At 41.2% G+C, this 21,762-nt stretch overlaps 1 protein-coding gene across 1 annotated transcript in view; it reads right to left on the bottom strand.

Annotated features, from left to right (window-relative positions):
* igf1ra (insulin-like growth factor 1a receptor) overlaps positions 1-19,914 on the bottom strand; it is an 83,286-nt gene extending 63,372 nt beyond the window's left edge. Inside the window, exons 1-2 of the mRNA XM_080027876.1 lie at positions 18,778-19,914; positions 5,394-5,957 (exon numbers count right to left, since the gene is read on the bottom strand). Of these exons, the coding sequence (XP_079884002.1) occupies positions 5,394-5,957; positions 18,778-18,871 (658 nt within the window). The 5' untranslated portion in view covers positions 18,872-19,914. The remainder of the gene's footprint in view (positions 1-5,393; positions 5,958-18,777) is intronic.
* Between the last annotated feature and the right edge of the window lie 1,848 nt (positions 19,915-21,762).

Genomic DNA, 21,762 nt, shown 5'->3' on the forward strand with positions numbered 1-21,762 from the left:
TGTGCCCCCCTGGAAAGCACCGGACTGTCAAGACTGGAATTTGAGCCCTTTCAGGCTTTCTGTCCCTATAACAACAGGACTTTGATAAGCAACCCAAGAATTCCATTAAATGTTTACAAGCTTCCTTGTTACTGCTGTTGGATGTTGGTTAAACAAAAGAAAAAACTACACACAGACGGTGACAACAAGAACTGGGCCCCACCTTGGCGCGTAACACCAAGCTCAAGATAGACCTCGCCTATGCGTCAATATTATCACTACAGGTGAACAAGTTATCAAATTGCCATTTGAAACAATGTGACCAAGGGTCTTAACTATCTCTCATGTCAGTGGTTTTACAAATTCATGCCATGATCCTCGTGTACCAGTCATTCTCACCAATCAGAATTGGCCCAAGGAACCATATACAGTACGTACACAAAAAGAAGCGCTAAGAACACTATATGTTAGCGTTAAGGACAAATTGACTCAGCCAAGGAGAGTTGTATTCTGTGAAAAGGGTTCACAAAGGCACTAAAGATGGGTTTAAAAACTGAAGGTTGGATATAATATTTGCAGACCTCTTTCTCTCTCGTCATTAGATTTCCCCCAGATCGTTCAACCCTAATCATCCCCACCTTCAGTTGAGCTCCTTCTTATTGCCAACAAATAGTCTCTGTATGGCCTTGCACATGTAGTCGGTACATACAGCATGTGCTGTGCATGTCCCCCTCTTTATCCCCTCACAACAGCTATGACTAAGCCAGCAGGAATTTCCACTTTATATACTTAAAGGGGCCGACTCATTCCGTCTAACTTAACATACATGCCTTAAACCTGAAGTATCAATAGATCTAGCTCTTAGCTGATTGGACAAAATGGAGCATCATTTATGCACAGTTTAATCTTTCTGGTGGCTCCGAAAATAAATTTACACATCCTCTGAGTGCAAAGGAGGATTTTCTATTCTGTTTCTCAGATTAGTTTGTGTTTTCATGTTTTCATTATTTTATAAAACAAATTAGCACAGAGAAAAAGCAAGACAACCAACAGGGGAAATAGAAGTACAGAGAAAATATATGTTCACAGTAAGTTGGCATGTGAAAATGTTTTTCTTTTTTAAATAACCATGAGTGTTTTCTGATCACATAATATCCCATGTAAAACATGCAAAAACTATTTTTAAAAAGGCATCACAATTTAATTTTGAGCCGATTGCACATACAGTACATGGTTCTGGTGCCTTCAATTGCAAATATTTCTTGCTAGTGCACAAAGCGAAAAATAGTCCATAACAAAGTCAGTATTTCTTGCTGTTTAACTTAAGATCCGATTTCTTTTAAATAAAAAAGACAATATTGTTTTTGTTCTAGTTTGGGATTTGTTGGCAATATGAAACCCTTAGAAATATGGCTAAACCTATGTTACCCTATCAAAAGATTCCAAATTGCATTAGAAAAAAACTAGGCAAAAAGTATAAAGAGTAGGAATTAGATATTTGCTGACTGTCTGAACGTGCCTACCCTATAGATGTATCCTCTAAAAGAAACTGTTTTACCCCACTGTGAAGTGGACTTAGGTCGGAGCACTCAGACCAGAGATATCAAGTGGGTCTCTGGCAAGGAGGGAGTAAACATATTATCAAATGTAAAAATCTCCCTGGCCTGTGGAGAGCTCTCCCAACTGCCAGGGCAAAGCTTGCTCCCTGCAACATTACTTCTGGGTTCAGTACAAGGACACACAAACCCAGACTGTCTGTGGCATAACAGGAGAGCATGTCTCCTTATGTCAGATTTCACCTTACACCACTATTAGTGCAGACTCTGAAATGCAAACTGACGCCGGAACATTCCGAGTACACGTCAGTTTTACTTGCTCAAAAAGGCAAAAGGCACTTTCACTATTTTAGACATTTTGATTCATTAAAAATTCATAAGGAAGACTTGACTTCTGACACTTCTCTTTCAAATACAAAATCCCACACTGAGGACATGATGTTCCTTGAAAACAGACGGCGCAGTGATGTACTGTAACTGGTTGAGAAACCTAATGCCTGCGAGCCTGGGCATAATGTAAGTTAATATTCCATCACATAAAAAGAGACATGTGAGCTATGTGAGCACGAGCAATGAAGGAGCTATGAAGCCTAACCTGCCCCTCTGTCTGGGCATGGACACACAGCAGCATGCTTTCCTGCTCGTCCGCCTAATTTTAAAAGCCTCTTGTCTATCTGGCTTTGGATGGGGGCCAGAAGGCAGGCCTGTCTGTCTGCAGCAAACACAGAGAGACCTGAGACGGCTATTTGAAGCAGGCCAGACACTTTTTAGACACGGGATCCCCCACCGAAACTCAAAGCAAACAGCTTGCAATGTCAAAGGAACCAAGGGCCTGGCCAAACAAGGCAGGCTTGGCTGGCTGCGGTGATGAGAGTATGTCTCCGGCAAGTAAACAGTGGAGAGATATCTGACAGCCAGAGCTGTTAACAGCCACTGATAAGCCCAGCAGAAAAGATGGTTAAAGGAGGAGGAGGAGGGAGGGTGAAAAACAAGGGGAGTGACAGGCTGTTTTTTTTTCCTACCCCTCGAAGGACTGCGGCCGGTGCTTTAGTGAAAGAGCTTGCTGTCTAGCTTGTATACTTGACATTTGTCTGACATTTCCCCTCTGTGCACCTCCTCCTCCTGCGTAGGGATCCTAAAGTCAGGGCCTCTCTCTACGCATCGCTGCCTGCAGTGCTGCCGCTGAAGAGAAAAAGCAACCCAGAACCGCTGCTCCAATCTGCACTTCCCCCCACACGGTCACTCCAACTACAACTCGCTTCCATCCACCCAGTCCAACGAGTCACTGCATTGACCTGGCTGGCTTCAGAATCTGTCCAGCATTATATTTACATTCACCTCAAAAGGGGACATATCTTATACAACTACAACCCCCCCTGCCCCCTAAACTGTTGTGGGAAACAGTATGTGGTAGGTGGACAAATATGTGGATTTTATGTGGAGTTCTGTTGTTACTCCACGAAGCACTGGAAGGCCCCGGAGGGAAAAAAGCAGTGTGCAGCACTACTCATGTAAGTGTAATTAAAGAGGAGACCGGGGCCGTATTGACTAGGAAAACCACTGAATGCCCTTGAAGGAACATCTGTACTGGAGAAAAACAAGGCAATTATGCAAAGGGGGTGGGAGGGAGGAAGGGAGGGAGGATAGAGGAATCTTAAGCAGGAAGAAGAGAGGTAGAGACATCAAGCCTTTAAGAAAAAAAATGGTAACAGTGCACGAAGCCCGGAAGAATCACAGACCTGCTCTAGCTTTATTCTGTCTTATTATTGCTTCAGTAACTCCTCCTTTTTCTTTGTTTTTTCTTCCAATGTGCAGCTTCCCCCAAGCCTTTATCTGTAGCCTTGAGACCACAGGGCCCTTTTAGATGAATGCATTTACCCTGACCTCGACCTGGGCCTCAGAGAGAGAGAGAGAGAGGAGTGAACTGCTTCAAACAATGCTCCTGCTCTGCCTCTCAAGTCCGACTATGTGAGAACAACAGAGGGGTTTCATCAGAAAAACACTACAAAGTAAGAGCAGACGTGACTGGAAGGTCATTGCAATTGATAGCAGATTACCTTTTTTTTCCAAATGTGAAAAGCAGCGAATTTAGAAAACAAACATTTTGAACAAAACTTTTTTTTTCCCATAGCTAACTGTTTAAAAGAGCAAGCAATCAAATTCCGGCAGGTCAGTCAGGGCATTCACAAATAAATAGAGGCACAACAATAAACACATAGCTTTTCTATAGACAGAAACGTGGTCACCAGGGAAAAGAAGCAAGCTTGGATTTCCACTATTTGTTCTCAGGTTCCCAGGGGGTGAAGGAGGGTGGTGTTTGAGACTCGCAACTGACCATGGGAGCTGTACACAGGTCTTCAATAGAAAAGGGCTGTAGGAACATTTTCCCACCGCTATTTCACACAGATGAGAGGACAAGAGGAAAATGGCACGGAGCAGCAAACGAGTTACACAGTTGAACACGTCAATGCCAGGTCAAGAATCAAGTATGGATATTCAGGCTCAGGAGGCAGGCAAATACCAAGAGGGCCGTCACTCTCAAGGACCACTGTGTTAATGGTCTATGCAAAATAAACAAATGTAGGAAAATTGGCACACAAAGCCGAGGCTTCCACTTTATTATCACCCTCTTCAACCGCACCTGAACAACACCTGCATCTCCTACTTACCAAAGCGAAGTAAAAGATGAAACTTGGCCATAACTGGTCCTATTATATCTTGTTTATCCGTTTATATATATCTTATGTAATTCTTATATTAATGTATAAATTGAGCTTAACAGTTTTTGTATTAAAAGATGTGTTAAAAGCCATTTCTGAATTTCGGAGACAACAGTTAGTGCATAGTGTGTTATTTTTAAGTGCAGTCTGTGTAGGAATGTGAGCCTCTGATGGGAAAACATCAATGGCCCCTTTGAATTGAAGAATAATATAAGTGGCCCTGCCTTCAACCTCGAAATATTGCTCATGAACCTGCCCTCTGCAACCTTGGAGGCCAGTTAAAAAATAAAGCAGAGATTGCCTAAAGAAAGAACTTTGAGCTCAATGACTTCAGAATAAGTGTGTAAAAAATTTACATTGTAAAAAGTTGAGGACAGAAACATGATATTGTAAAGCATAGCTTCAACAACAAGTCAAATAGGCTGCGAGTGTACAACAAAGGCTGGATCTGCTTTTCCTCAGGAGTTTTGAAGAGGCACACAATAGAGCTGATATTATGAAAAACACAAATATTTCAATATATGAACGATATGACCCTCCTCTGAACTATTTTCAAAAATGCATGACCCTACGGCTGGGCTGAAGTTAAACAAGGATGATCCTCCCACAGATTCTTCAATATACCCCTTTTCATAAATTGCATAAAGTACCTAAGGCAAATATTTAACTGACATGGTCCAGACAGGTAGACTAGCTCATTTCTTGGCAGCGCCAACTTTAACCTCAACTGAGTTTGCCTTTTTAATACATGTTGCTCCATATTGCAGCCATCCTTCACTCCACAAATAGCCTGATCTAAAGACAAGGTCTCTCTAATGAACAGAGAGGAAATGTTTGCACTGGCCCGTGGACAATCCTGCAGCCTAACGGAAATGAAGGAAACACACTGCATAGATTCATGGGAATTGTTCGCTTATTGCAAGAAAAAAAAAGCAACATTTCAGAAAGTTTACAAGAATGAAATACCACCAACTTAGATCAAAGGAAAACATTTAACTGCACTTGTATCACCAAATCTCGCACAAACACTGCCCCGTTGAAACATTTATTCCGCAAACATTAAAATCAAAGAATCCTTTGCCTCATTCTTTTCAGACAGATCTATTGGGGGGAAAAGCATGAAATTCAGGGTGGTTACCTTTCTGGCACTGGTTGGAGGTCCAACATCTGTAGTCGTAGATTTCTTTAAAGGACGTCCTCTTGCACAGAGGGTTATCCTCCATGATGCCCGGGCAGACATTGGAGCACTCCTTGGCCTTCTTATTCCCATTGATAATGTTGTTGTTGCCGGCGTCCATGATGAGAGACCAGTCCACCGAGTCCAGGTAGCAGAGCTCGGGGTTCTTCTCAATCCGCATGGCGCCGCGCGTGATGTTCCTCAGGTTGTACAAGCCGATGTCCTTCAGGCTGGTCATCTCGTAGATCACCAGGGCGTAGTTGTAGAAGAGATGGCGCCCGCGGATCACGCTCAGGTTGGGAAAGAGCGTGCTGAGGCTGTCCAGGCCCGACACGCGAAACAGCAGCAGGAAGCCCGTGATGACGTTCAACTTGGGGAAGCTGAGGTTGCGGAAGGCTTCCTGGTGGACGTTGTTGGTCTTGTCGTTGATGAGCAGGATCTGCAAGAAGCCCTCCACCACCGTGCAGTTCTCCAGACGCTTGAACTCGCTGATGTCATTTCGGATGTCGATATCTGGACCACAGACTAGAAAAACCACAGAGAGAGAGAGAGAGAGAGAGAGAGAGAGAGAGAGAGAGATAAACAAGAGGAAAGAGCAGATGAAAATGACATGACACAATAACACATGAGGATGCATCTCAATCAAGAAATGTCACATCACAACAACAGAAACCATTACGGGTTTCCTTTTGTATCAGAAATGAATGTAGCAGAAGTGTTTGTTGGGGGGATTGAGCAGTGCAACGTATAGATTAGCATGTAGATTACTCTTGTCAAAAGATTTTAATTATAATAATCTTCTTAAAGCACTTAATCCTGTAAGTCAAGATGGTCAGGCTAGTGCCTTGTTGGAAACATGTAATACTACTACTCACAAATAACACTGAGCTCTGAAAAAAAGGAAAAAGAGGTGTGCACAGAGCAATCACTAAATGTATCTACAAGTGAGTGTTTGTTCTGCTTAGTGTTCTCTCAGGCAGATGCTGTGTTTGAACAAAGTAGAAGTATTATCATGAAGGTCAGCTGAGTTCCTTTTTTTAATAAAGAGGTGACGGGCGGGGGGGATTGTTATTTAGTTTCACAAGGTTTGCAAGTTAACATGTTTATACATGTTGATACACTATCCATAGTATTGGATGCAAAGCCTGCATTTCTGTTTAAAAATGTTGCGTCTGTCGCCTCAGATAACCTCAGAGTTAGAACAAGCCATTCCTCAGAAAAACAACACTTGAAACCACAGTGGCTGCCCTTGAGTCACACAGACACACACCCAGACACACACAAACAACCACACAAAAGCATTAACAACAAAGATGCCATTTATTATTGATGACAATCAACTCTCCCTCTAATCCTGCCTATCAATTACTACAACTGGGAATTACTTGAAGATGATAGGGTTCAAGCTCGAAGGGCTAAACCCTTGCTGAGTTTTTCTCAGGTGTATTATTCTTTCTTTATTATTTGTCTTATGCAGTTGCTCAGATAACAGTGAGCTGAAATGAGCTAGAAACATGAAATCTGGCACAATAGCTGCACATGGTGTGCAAAAGCTTCCCGAGAACTATGAGCCAGTCTGCAACCTATGGTCAGTTGTGACTCCCCCCAGACCTTCTCTAGGTTGTAGTTATCATCTGTGTCAACTTGTGAAAGGTGTGTCCATAGTGACATGAAATATTATTAATGTACTGTTTAAACAAAAAATCTAATATTAATTTATGTTCACCAAAATGCTTAACAATTCACCTGAAAGCAACAGAAGAATGTGGGATTAGAATGATATCATAATAAAAAGTAAATAAGACTAGTGACCAAGAAGAGACTGTAGAACATGTTTTACTTCAGCGTTCAAATGATGCTGAGAGAGAAGGGAAAACAAATTTTGCTATTGTAAGTTTCTATAGCGGATACTTGGTCATTATAAACAGACTCCTCAGCACCCACATTCTGGTTTGGATAACGTAACTTTAAACTGACAAAAATTACTCTTGCAGTAAGTTATAGGCCTATTATCTCCACAAATCTCATTGCAAATAAATAATTGCCGCCGGTGACTATATTCTCATAATGTTGTTGTGTTCCCTAACCTTTTTTGTCTGAAGTAGGCCTACCTTAACAGTAGGTAAACATTATTTGTTTATTTGACATTATATAAAAGTGGATATCATCACAAAAAATGTTTTCGTGGATGTAAAAATGCAACAACAGGTCAACCATTTATCCTTTGTTTTTAAATATATTAATACAGTGCTGCTTGAAAGTTTGTGAACCCCTTGAGCCTTTTGGAATTTTATTTAGTTTAACCATTATTAATTCATTTTCATTCATTATCAATAACAGCATTTTTTATATGAAAGAGCAGATGTTTGTTTATCAATTCCACATTTTTCTTTTCCAGAAATCAATTGATAAAACAAATAAAACAAATTATTTGACAACTTTTGTATGTGCAAAGGTTTGTGAACCCTGAGCTGCATTGCTTAAAGCTGGGGTATGTGATTTCTGATTAGTCAAAGTTAACATGAGCTGTACACTTTGACCAATCAGAGTGAGGCTCCGATTCTCTGTTCGTATTGGCTGTTGGAACTGTCCATTCACTTTGGCACGACTTTGTTGGTGTGTAAAGCATGTCAGGGAGGGACCAAAGAGAACAAGTGGAGCGGTTGAGGTATTTGGATTCAAATCTCTATCCCAACTGCCATTTTCTCCTCCACCCCAGCTTTAAATTGAGCAGGTAAGCACAATCAGGTGGGCCAAATTGAGTCATGAAATGGACCAATGTAATGAGAGATCTTTGGGAAGAAATTGGGCAGCACAAGATTAAACAGAGATAAAAGCAGGTCAGTTTAGGCCCACCAAACTGAACCCATACAGGCCAGACATGCCAAGAGGAAAGGAAATCTCAGAGGATCTCAGGAATAGAGTTGTGATGTTTCACATTTGTCTGGGGACAGCTATAAATTAATACAAAAAAAGTTTGAGCTCCATCGGTCCACCGTGAGGCAAATCATTGACAAATGGAGAGCTTTAAGAGTGACTCAACATCTGCCTAGAAGTGGACTTCCTTCAAAAATATCCACAAGCGCCACAAGAAAAGTGATTTTTCTCGATTAATTTAATGATTTAGCCATTACTAATTTTAGTAAATTAAACAATACTTTAATCTTTTTGCCATTTATCAATTATTTATTAAGCTAACTATTTGATCCATTGAGTGATTACCTTAAGCTAACTATTTGAACAATTTAGATATTCAGGTGTTGACATTGTACACAATTAACCATTACTTTAAGTTAAGTATGTTACCCAATTATCCATTAATTTCAGCTAACAATGTTAACCACTTGGCCATTACATTTTATGCATCTATTTAATACTTTCAGCTTGTTTATTTATTTGTGTATCAAGTACATTTAACTAGCCTATTTAAGCTGTGTTTTACATTTATTTTAGCTGTTTATTGTAAACCATCAATTTTAGCTAACTATATGAAACAATTAAGGTTCTATCCATTAACTTAACCATTTACATGAGCTACTAAAGCCATTTACTTACTATTTGTATACTATGTTTAAGCATCTCTCCATTACTTTTAGCTACCTTAGTTATTTCTTCACTATGTATTTACTATTAATCATTCATTACCGTAAGCATTACCTAACTACTCACCACAATGTATCCCTTAATTTTAGACAAGGAGCGTGTTCATGTTACCACAGCCCTATGTTCCAACATTTCTAAGTAATCTAACTGGCCTATATAATTTTCTTGTTCACGTGCCTCCAAGAAACTGCAGAAATAGCACCTGGGCTGCAAGTACTCCTGTTTGCAAATCCCTGCTCTAATGTAACAACAAATAAACTTATGTAACTTATTTTATAAATCTTAACAGAGATTAAAAAACCTCTAAACCCCTTACAATGCATTGTATTGGTATTTAGGGAAATCAATTATTCATATAATTACAGCACTGGCACATACTGCAAATTATTTTGAACCGTCTAAAAGCAGGTTCAGTCGGTCAGCACAGGAAATGTCTTGACATATGAGCTCCTTGGTTAAACCTGTTATGTTCTTACAGAGGCTTAGGACGTGAGCAACACTGTCCCAGCGCCTGTCCAATGAGACAGACAAACATGTTTGTTTCCAACAAGTCTTTGAACACTAACCAATCAACATGGCTAGAAGTTAAAGCAAAGGGCTAAACTGTTTGTGGACCCAAAATAAACACTGTGCCACCAAATTGTGTTATTAAAAAAGGGGGAAATGGTTGTAAACATCATTCAGAAAAAGAGATGTGTGACCTCTCCTTGGCATTCATTCAAACAGACAATGTGTAGCCTGTGCTCTAAAAAATGTCAGAAAATTAACTCCACTTGAGTAGAGACAAAAAAAACATTTAGATGTCCTTTGTTCAAACTACTCGGCCCAAAATAGAAGCTGCATTGTTTATGGGGGGATGAATGGGCTATATTTGCTCCTGTCAGGGTGTCTCACTTCACCATATTCAGAACGGACACAATTGCTCCAGTAGAAAAATAGTATTTGCTTCCTCCAATCGACACCAATGCCCCTGGGCTCCACTTGTGAGACATCAAGCTGCATGTCTTCTTTGTTTCATTGAGAATTTGCTCCCAGCTTCTCCAGCAGCCGGAGAGGGAGGGAGGAGGGGGTGGAGCCACTCAAATACAAAGACTAATTTGTTTGTTAGTAAAGAGAAACTCTAGGCACCACTTCCTGATGAGGGCATTAATAAAACCGAGGGGGGCGTCTGGCCAGAGAATAGTCAAACAAGGAAAGGGGGAGAGAGGGGCCAAGAGACACTGTCACGAGGAAAGAGATAAGGTTTCCTCCAAACACAACTATCTGAGGACATCATTCTAGTGTAAAAAAAAAACATATAAACAAAAACCCTTAAATGCATTAGATATAGTTTATATAAATTTAATTTGAATAATTAAAAAGAAAAAATGGGGGGGAGGGAGGTATTCCTCGTAGCTTTTCTTATTACCTGAAATTACCTGAAAAAGACAAACAGAAGAATGGAAAGGAAGGAATGAGGAATGTAAAGTGAAAAAAGCCCCCTCTTTGTGATTCCCTTGTTCTACTCATTAGGCATGTTAAGTACCAGGAATTCCAATCATTTCCTTGGAAAAGGATTGAGTAGGATGTTGCCTAAACTAAGCCCCCAGGCTTCTCTGAGTCTTTCCAGCCGATTCGACTTGTGAGCACAACAATGCTTCAATGAGATTTGGATACCACTCCCTTCATATTAGTCATTGTTACATAAACGGGAAGAAGTTGGGGGGGGAAAAGTTAAGTGCCAACAGTAAATGACCTAGGAGTAATTGGGATATTTTGGTACACTGTGTCCACAGAGAGGGAAAAGCCGGCATACATGTGTCTGTCTCTCCCCTCCTGTCTCTCTTTGCTCTTCACACTGCTGAGTAAACACGCATATCTCCACAGCGTAATGGGATCCATTGGCTCATGTTTATGATTGATAAACTTTGCCCTGGCCCCGGCCTCCACAGAAATGTCATCGCACAAGCGCATACTCGCGCACACCTGCACACACGCATGCTCTCAAACATAAGCCCTTTGTAAAGCCGTAATATTAAACCGAGGCTAAATTTCAAAGTTTATCTTGCCTTCACATACGACTCGGATTCAGATTCAGTAAACATTGCCTCTATGTAAATAAACGTAATCTCAGTTTTGTCTGACTCGAACACACGATTGAAGATATGCACCTAAGGACCACATGTCGTGGATGATTATCCAAAGGCCACAGACTGAGCATTGTGGGAAGGCACATTAACACTTCCATACATTTAGCTGTAAACTCCGGTAAGGGTATAAGTAAGATTCCTCCACAGGGCTGACGAGGTGTCATATGAATCTACAATGAGCAGGCCAGCAACTAGTGTTGTCGGGAATGTGGAAAAACAAAACCATTTCCACAACCAGGGCTACAAATGATTCATTATATGTACTTGAGAAAGTACTAAAACCACTATTATTTGTAATATTATTAGCACTCAATTTGAGTTATATTTTCATTCTGTTGCACAGAGAGAGTTCCAACCGTTTTTGTTTATTACAATATATATGATATAAGTCTCCCTTTATCAGTTTTTGTCCCACTTTCTCATCCGCACATTGTGTATCTCAACTTCACTAGAATCTTACCAGAAACAGAACAATTCTGGTTAATGAAGTATTTTAAATATATGCATCTTGTATGAAAGTGTGTATCATGTACCAAACAGTTTGTAAAAATGTCTTGGGTTTGTTTACTTTATTTATTTTTAATTAAATTTGATTGGATTTCAATATTGAAGATTTAGAGTTCAAAAGGCAATCAGGAGAGCACTAGCTTTATTTAGGTGTATAGTATACAGATACAGTCATGGGCATTTACAAAGTGCAACACTCCCAAACGTTTGCAGTCCGGATACATTTTTGTTAAATGTACATTAACAAGCATTAGAGTCAAAAATGTTCCACCAAAATCCAATTCTGGCTCTCAAGCAGTGAGTGAGGGTCACTATGCGGTCATATCCCCCTCACACCTGCCACATGGCCCTAATCCCTGGCATACTGGAAGTCATCTGACCAGCGGTCTGGCGGGCCACTTCCCCTCAGTGGACCTTACTTCAAACACTGTGGCTCAGATATCACCAAAACCCCAAACAGTAACACTACACTCCCCATCATAACAACTCTTACACGCAAAGACACCCCCCCAAAAAAAGAGGGGAGGTCCGGAGCTGCCATGCACTATTTGTTTACATGCACACTAATTAAAATGAAAGAAAACACATTTAATTTGCTGTTTGATTGTGGGAGAAGATGGTTTGCATTGACCTGTTTTATTAAATGATTTGTCTGATAAAGGGGCTTGTGTCTATTGGGTGTGTGGGAGCCTTCAGGAAACTCACAAAATGAGTAAAGGAAAACAGGGGGATTTTATTTGTGTTTAAAGATCTCCTATTATACTACTTTTCTGGTCTTAATTTCTTGTTAAAGACTGCTATAGAGCAACCTGACACGAATCACATCACAAAAAACCATGTAGATTTTCGGGACACTCTTCCTCTCACCCTGGCGAGCACAGCAGTCTGCTCCACACACTGCTTTGAGCTTCTCCGCCCCTCCCCCCCTCCCGCAAATCCCACTCCGTTGTGATTGGTTACCTTCCTTCCGGAACATTTCCAGCAGCGCGCGGGGAGATTTCTGAGAGAGGAAGGTGGGGGGCATGGCTGGAACTTGCCTGAGCAGCATTACCATACATGGAAACATCCAGGAACGTGACGACACGATACCCGGAAATTTGAACAAGTGAATTCTCGACCGGCTGCCCTAGTGTTTAGTGCTCTGCATAGCCACCCCAGACGGTAAGCAGCGAATACGTCTAAATGCATGTACGTAATTATTTGATATGCTAGTATGGTTAAACATGACTATAAATCATTATAACAACGTTTATAGGTCATAAAAGTCGAAAAGTATCATAGGTCCTCTTTAATTTAAATGGTGATGAATTTTATGACTTCCGTTTGTACATTGGAGGATAAAATTCACCCTAAAACATTTTTGTCCTACTACAGCTTGTGAAAACAGAGGTTGCTATCAGGTTCCCTGCATAAGCCATGTGCAACATGTGAACAGGAATCAAACGTTTCAAAAGAAAGCAAAGCGAAGGCACTAATCAAGCACAAATGTAGGAGTCCTACCACACTGATGGGAAGCTTAACATCAGGCCTAATCTAAAGCTATAGAAAAAAAAATCAGGCTTTACAGCATTTACAGCTTCACACCAACCTCAAGAAGCGTTTATCCCTCATTACGCCAATGACAAAATAACCAAGCTTTGACCTAACGACGATTACCATGAAACAGTGAAAAGGTTTCTTTCCGTAGACTCTGAAAACGCCTTCCAAGATAAAATCTCCAGCTTGATGAGTTCCCCACCTCGGACGGATCGAAAAAGATTCAGTTCTAGATGGAACAGAGCTAACATTTGGCAATCATCTCAACAAATTGTACAATACTCCGTGGGCCATTAAACCGGCAGCCCCACGATGATGATGTATGTTCGGTTGGCCAGAGACTGCATTTGAGCAAATCCAATGACGGGGGCCACTTGAAATAAAGTGTTTAATTAAGCATTGTAAACCTCAGCTGGCAGCCCGGAGGAGCTGCAGGACAACGTTTGACTGCGCTCTTGCAAACTAGTCCAGTGAGACACTTTTAACATCCTCATACAAGGGGGGGGCACGCCACTGACTCAGGCTGTCACGCCGAGTCCTGCTGCAGCGCACACAGAGAGGCCTTCACAATACAATACTTACACACACACACACACACCGTAGGGGTAAGAAAACTCACCACACTTTCTCACAAGTGTTGGTGGGGGGTTGGAGGATGGGGTGGTCAAGGCATTCTTTCACATCTAGTCAAGCTAGGAGTGGGGGAAGGAGAATGCATGGTCGATTTAGGGTAAGGGGAGAGTTTATGTAACCGTGTAGCTCCAGTCACAAGATGGAGAGCGGGCACCTTGGAATTGAGTGACAGCAGTTACATCAGAGCCCCATCACGAAAAGGAGAGCTGTAACCACAACATGCCATACCCCAAAGGGGGGAGGTGAGGGTTGTCTTGTCAAACACAATGCTCGCCGACTTGACGCTTGATTATTTAAGCCGCCATTCAAGTTTTCCGGGAGCAACATGTCCCTTTCATAAATAACTGAACAGGAACACCGGTGTGCCCTCATGGAACGTAACAGGACGGGACAGAGGGTGCCTGTACTCACACAACCCCCGCGCCAATGTTGTCGGTGACATATCTATATTTAACTCTAATAGTAACGGTGCCAAGTGATGAAGTTAGGCCTGTCGGTCTGCACTGGCGGGGGCTGGTGAGAGACCGCTCCGTGTGAACAGCAAAAGCCAATAAAACAGTTCACAAACTCTCCACTCTTCCAATCAACAAAACCAAGTCTGTATTCACTTGCAAGTGTATTTTTGCACATTCTATTTCCAAACACCAAGTCTCTATCTCCCTCTCTCTCTCTCTCTTTCTCCCTTTTAGAGACCTGTTTGCTGCATACTTGGAAGCCATGGCATGGAAAGTTTACTGCGGTGGGAGTTAAAAGGGAGCTTAATTACATTTTATTGGCGTGGACGGATTATCAAAACGAAAAAAAAGTATTCAACCCCCTTAATGGAGCTCTTGGATATCTGTGATTTTCCACAAAGTGTTGATAGCAGGCTGGAAATGATGAGCCTCTCCAGGCCAGTGAAGTAAGTAAACGTCATCAGCCGGTGATGAACCGCCGAGACCCATCCCTGTCTCGATAGTCTTTGTCTCTAAAGTCTTTGTTCTGAAAGGACTGATGTATGTAAGATCTGAGAGCAGCAACTTGTCTCCCAGCCCCCCCCCCCTCCCTCCCTTCAGCTGCATCTATAGGTGTCAATGGGTGCAAAGAAACCAAAGCCCTGTTTCCACCTGGAATTATGATGTGATTTTGGTAATCCGATCAAAGGTGGCCAGCTCTCAGTCCGTGTTCACACTTGTCTTTTTACATGTGACTTCTTTGTCTACTTGTGATCGGATAGCATTTACCCACTCTGTATGTAAATCAACACGTACATAATTTCCGTTTGCATTGGTGTTTTTAACCGGTGGGGTTCAAACAAGTAAACATACAGGGCTGTACAGTGCCACAGTTTTAATCGCATTTGCTATTACAATGCATTACGTGCGAAGATAATTACAGGTTGACGTGATAGGCTACTGTCTCACTTAGACAAGGAGGAGCGATGCACAACACTGCTTAGAGGGCTCTAAATTAACACTCGCCAAATGCGGGTAAATATCATAGATAGTATATAAAAGTAAAAACTCTTAGACAAGTAAGTTATTGCGCCACTTTGGCTGGTGAAAGATGTGTGCTCGCCGGGCGGTTTTTCTAACGTCTGCTACACTCTTGTCACCACCACCAGTACACAGCTTTCTATATGCAGTTAAGTTACTGCATGTGCGAACAGAATATTTCCTGTGCACCTTCACATTAAAAGTCTGTTACTAGCCAAATGCGAGTTGACTTTTATTTTTAAGCAGATAAGAACAGGAAGTCGTTGCCTTGCAGCGCACCAGTCAATATCAGCGATTTCCGTGTTTTGAGATTTACTCAGTGAAATGAAAACAGAGGACAGAAAGCTTGTCATTTGCAATACTGGTGGATGCAACTAACGTTCATGAGGCTTCTATAAATGCTGCATGAACACCAGTGATGCATTTTCAACGTATTTCCGCTCAGGCAGGGGGCGGCAGTTGAGTAGGAGGTCCCTAATGTGGACAAAAGCTACATTGCTGTTTCCACTACCATTTGAATGCAGGCACGTCGGACTAGGGCTGGGTATTGTCAAGAATCTCACGATTCGATTTCGATTCATTAAGTCACGATTCGATATCGATTCGATATTGATTGAAATGCTTCGATATCGATTCAGTATCAAGTAGAAATACACAAGAAAGAGTAAAATAATTAAAATTTAATTTAAATAATTATCTATTTCATTTTATGCCTTGTGAACAAACAGCCATGGTATAACTCTCTCCTCTTGGAAATTGTAACATAACATCAGCACAATTGACAGTGCTGTATTAAATGTAATGTATTTAAATCATGTATAGTATTTCTTTCTTTCTCACATGACATCTTTGAACAATAATAACACATAAGAACCAGGTGCCTTCATTTCTGGTAACAAATAAAACATTAGCACAATACCAGTATAAGGTGTACAAAGTGAAAAAAAAGTGAAAAAAAGTGCTGTATTGGAATTCAGCTCTCATACAAAAACGTAAACAGACACAAAGCCAGTGCAGGTCATATGGGTTTGCTGCTCTCTGCCCTTTTGTCGCCACTTTTAACAACTCACACTTGTGTGGTGTGCATGCGCAGTGGCGCAGGAAATACTAATATTAAATACTAGTTGAAAAAAAAAAAAAAAACATTTTTTATTTTTAATGCATCGATTATTAACTTTTATGAATCGATTCGGAATCGTTCGAGAGAGAATCGCAATGCATCGGAGAATCGATATTTTTACCCACCCCTACGTCGGACACAAGCGACATAAACCACCTCCGAATGTGGTTTTTGTGATCCGATCTCAATGCGTCTTGAGAGTGTTTTCACCTGTAGTTAGAGCTGTATTCATGTGAGTGATCAGATCACAAAATCAACATGTTAAAGACAAGTGGAAACGGGGTCTTACACTCACACACCCCATCGTGGCTGGGGGTCGGTCGGACCCAGTGCTCAAAAGGACTAAAATAGTTTTTTTTCTTTCTATTTGAATGTTATTAGAGGTCAGTCCACATGTCTCATTCCCATGTCAAGTTAGTCTGCACCATCCCACATCTCCTCTCAGGGAAACAGACAAATTAGCTTCAACGGAAGTGACGTAAAGCCCTAAACACACACAAACACTCATTATGCCATGCTACCCAAATTACGCAAACGCACAGTCGTAACTCCCATGCTCGAGATGGTAAGATGCACCTGGAGAGTTGGCCTTGAGGTTTATTGACCGGCAGGTAAAGGATAAAACCTCTGGTGCATGACTTGTCAAACACATGAAACGTTTCATAAAATTAATATGTTCCTGACTTTGAAGGAAGTCTTGCAAAAACAAATTGATTATTAACAGAAAGGCAACCAAAGGAACAAAGAACAATGCTATCACATTCAGTGTCTGTTTCAACAAGGAAACCCACGTAACTTATCACAATATCGACATGTTTGCTAAATATTCAGTTTGCTATTTAGAGTGATTCCACCAGAGTGTGTGTGTGTGTGTGTGGGGGGGGGGAGGGCACGTAAACGGCACATCATTACCAAGCAGTTACAGGAAATATCTTACAGCTGTATGTGTGCCAAATAAAAAAGAGAAACCTCATTGACCCTCATTACGTCCCAGTTGTTCTATTTTAGCACTGGCATAAAAAAAAGAGAAAAAGAGCAGCCTCGATTCTAGCTCCCATAGTACATTGGAAGAAAGATGACTATGGATGACTTTAGATGAGAAACACTCAAATGTGAGCACATGTTTTACATTTGAAACACAACTAAACACTAAAAGCAAATTGCAGCCAGGGCAAAGGCACATCACACAGACATTTTACATAACAAACGTTTTAAAACACGCTAACATTTTGGGGGGAAATTACATGAGATATCATTTATCTTCTCCCAGCTAAAGCAAAAGGGAAAAATAAAACTTGAATAATAGAACAAACCTCATCCACACTCAGTATTTTTCAAAAGGTATAATATTAATACATATAGGCCTATACATGTGTGTGTTTATTCTATAAATGTGTGTTTTGTTCGTGTGAACTTTATAATATTAATACATAATGGCCTTTGTGGATGTGTCTATAAATGTGTTTTGTTTTTGTAAACTGTAAAGTTTTGTCTTGTTTCTTATACAAATACCCGACTATCATTTCTATTGTGTTCCACCAGGACGCCTGAATACCAAGGTGTTAGCAGTCGACTGGAAACACTTGCATTAAATGCATTAGTTACTCCACATAGATTTGTACACGGAATGTGGTTGTAGGCCCTGGAGACAAAATATGACTTCCTTCCCCCATATTATTCTTTTTTTATTACAGTATAAAGGACTGTTTTGTCGACTTAAGTTCATACATATTACTTTGAATGTATTCCTATGACTGTATGGCACTTTAAGAAGCGATGGTTGGTCTGATTTCTGCTGTTCATGCGCAGCGACGCCACACCACGAAATGCAAAATGGCCACATGGTAGTAGTAACCTTCAGCTCCGGTGCCTGGATTCATCCTCCTGCTTTCTGGAATGTCTGCCAACTGAGAACATTGTTGCGACACGTGCCCAATGTCTCTCATGTCTTTATTTAATGAACTAACCTACCTCATCAAAAGCCTGATGATAGTGTATTGCGCAGAAGAAAGCTTTTTTTTTCTTGCCCCCAGTGACTGGCAGCGATGCCACATGGTCCTCAGTTAATATTCAAGTAAATAGGCACACGTCGGTGCTCGTCGTTTGTAGATAGGCCTATACTAAAGATGGTAACGTAGCCCTAATACCATAAGTATTCACTTATTTTTAAATACATTCAATGGGCTACATTTGACACATTTTGCATCCCACTTATCAACGCAAGAATCCTGTACTCGAGGTTAAACTGAAAGAAATGACATTATGACTGGCCTCCCATGCATAACTTAAACACAACATAATATAATAAAATGTATGTATATAATTATAATAGGTCTACTCACTCTCTCCATGTGTGGACCAGATGCAGATAGTTGAGACAGACAGCATCAAAGCCCAAAACAAGGTCGGGCTACCCATCAGTGTGTCAGATCGCATGTTCCTTAACAGTATTCACCTCTCAAAACAAAACAAAAAATCCAAAAAAAGGGAGGGACAAATCGTACAATCCAAGAATTAAAAGACAACCTTAGTATGACAATTAAAAAATTTAATAAATATGTCTGTAGCCTGAAAAGGCTATTCTCTGGCAGCCTGCAAATGCGTGGTCTGCTTGGGTCTATACCAGGGGAAATATAGGCTATAAATATGTGTATGATTGTAATAACAGGGAATTCCTTTGAAGCAAAATAAAAACTATATATATTTATACTAAATCAGTCTGCTATTTTTGCCAATCATATGATACTTTGACGTCGGCTGGTATGGCACACAAGCCAGTAATTTCACTGGATAAATGATGGTAATCCCCATCTTCGGTCTCCATCTCTCGGAAAAAGCAGCGAGCGCGCGCACCGTGCGGTCGGGGCCTGGGTAATAACAATCCAAATATCAGACTAAATGTTATCACTGGGCGCCCGGATCAGCATCATAAATTAACGCCAGTGTCGCTCGCAATAATCTTCCACCACCACCACCTCCTCCCCCCCTCTACCCCCGTGTGAATGGCTGTGTGTGAGGGGAGGAGTGGGGGCTAGAAACACGTCCAAATCCACAGGGGTGGTGGCTGCGAAAGGGTTGAAAAATGAATGAAAACCACCCCTTCTTTTTTTTCGCCTATGTCATTCAGAGAGCATGGGGTTCTCGTTCATCCAACTCGTCTCCCCAACCCCCAAAAAAACAAGCACTCCTGGCCCTCGATGAGAAGTCGTTTTTGTTTTGATTTTTGTTATTGGCTAGCTTGTTTGTATATTTTTAAGAGCCAATTTCCTAGCTTCTTTGCTTGGACCCGATTCCTTGCCGCCAGTCGGCATCTGCAGCTGAGAGAAACCCAGCAGACTTGTGCCACGCAGGAGAATGGGTCTCCAGCTCTCCAAGCTATACGACCTCAGCTACGGTGGGAGGAAGAATAATGTGTCCAAGGAGCTGCCCCTTTTGCGAGTGATTCCTCGTTTTTAGCCTTTATCCTCGATTTTTAAAAAGGAGAGAGAGAAAAAATGCAAAGAAAAACTCGTTGCGTTTACATCCACAGGCTGAACAATCCTACGTTTCGCTCCTCGCGTTGACGCGGGCTGTGGGTCTCCGCTGCTCCGTGGAATCTCTGCTGTAAACAAGAGTCGGCTTCTCTCACTCAGAAACACATAGTGCTACGGATAAGGTGGCCGGGAGCAGGGCGCAAAACCTGGAGTGGATTCGAGGAACCGGGGATTCCCAAATCCCTCGACTAGGCTACACCCCAAAGAAAGACGCATGGGCGCACTCACATATAGGCGCCCTAAGCCTGCATTCCCCCCACCTGGATTTCTCTGTGTGCCCATGGTCTTAATGCTGCTAGTGTTGGATCCAGACATGCTACTTTGACATCATATATCAACGGTATTAATTATCCAGGCAATTTATCTGTAAATCATTGGGCTCCAAACTTGAGGGTTGCGACCCACAAAAGAGATCACAAGATGCTTTCCCAGGGGCCCATTTTAACCATATTTGCGACATGAAATAATTGATTCTCTCCTAACGTTGCTTTTGAGACCTTATACCAATCAAATACATTTGTGTGAGCCCTGCAGGAATGTCAGGTAAACCACTAAAGGCTTTGTTGATAGGCTAAGTAGGCCCCTAGTGCTCCCAGGGAAAGGAATGAAAAAATCGAAATACATTTTCTTTTTGTGACACAAAATAGTTTATTTTTCCGATTTTTCATTTGAAATACTGGATAGTTTTACATCTGCAGAACTCAAAGAATACAACAATTAAAAAGTCTGAGAGGGGAATCTAGAATTAGGGCCCTTGCCAATTAATGTGTGTTGTCGGTCTTACAAAATGGTTTAAACTTTGAAAACGGGTTGGTTTTGCTTGACTGACCGTCAAGATGTTACAATCCTGTCCCGCTGTACCCAAATTAGTCAAATTAAAATCTAACAACTTAGTGCTGTTTAGAGCTTACAACAAATGTGGGATGTTTTGACTTGATTTGTTGTCCACTTTTTTTAATGTCCAAAACAAAAGTGTGCTCAAAATGAGCTACATTATCCATAGGAAAAGGGGCGACAGAATGGGGAAAAAATTAAGTAGGCCTAGCTGTTAAACTAGTGTCTACCTCAGGTGGGTAGATTATATTTTACAATATCAGTGCGGTTTGTAGCTACAAATTGTAAGGGTAAACTGAGACTTGACTTTATTCTGTTAATTAAATGAGAAAATTAAATTAAAAAAAAATAAGAGGGGATAAGATGTATCACTGCTTTAAACACAAAATAACTGAGAATTGACTGCAGTAGTAAGAATGATCACACTCATTAGTTAAAAAAAATGTTTGAAGAAGACCAAATTAGTAATAATTCGTTTTAGCAGACATTTTAAAAAGTCGTCCCGATAGTGATTTTACTTCTAGTTTCTGCAGACTATTGGCTATCACGTCTTCCTGACTGTGGAGAGAACAAGACTCCGTTTAAAGCTTTTTGACAGCATGAAGTCTGTTTAGTGCACTGGAGCTGTACCATAGGTTACACATGCACACCAGCGTCACTGGCCTGAAGTAAAACCTGACATGGAGAACTGATTGAAAAGGGGACTGACTTTAGCGTCCGTCCATCCATCCGACACACAGCGGCGGAGACAAAACAGTGTGAGCGACGCTGTTCATTCCGATGCTGGATTGATCTATACACTGGTACAATTATTTTATTAAAATGGAACCATGATTATGACAAAGGCCTGACGAGGATTTTCTAGCGTCTAGATTAATCTATTTGAATGTCCGTATACGCCCCCCGTTGAATCACTCTAAATACCAAACGTGTCGATATTGGGATAAGTTACGTTAAGTT

Source organism: Ammodytes marinus (genome assembly GCF_949987685.1).
Source record: "Ammodytes marinus genome assembly, chromosome: 5".
NCBI lineage: Eukaryota > Metazoa > Chordata > Actinopteri > Uranoscopiformes > Ammodytidae > Ammodytes > Ammodytes marinus.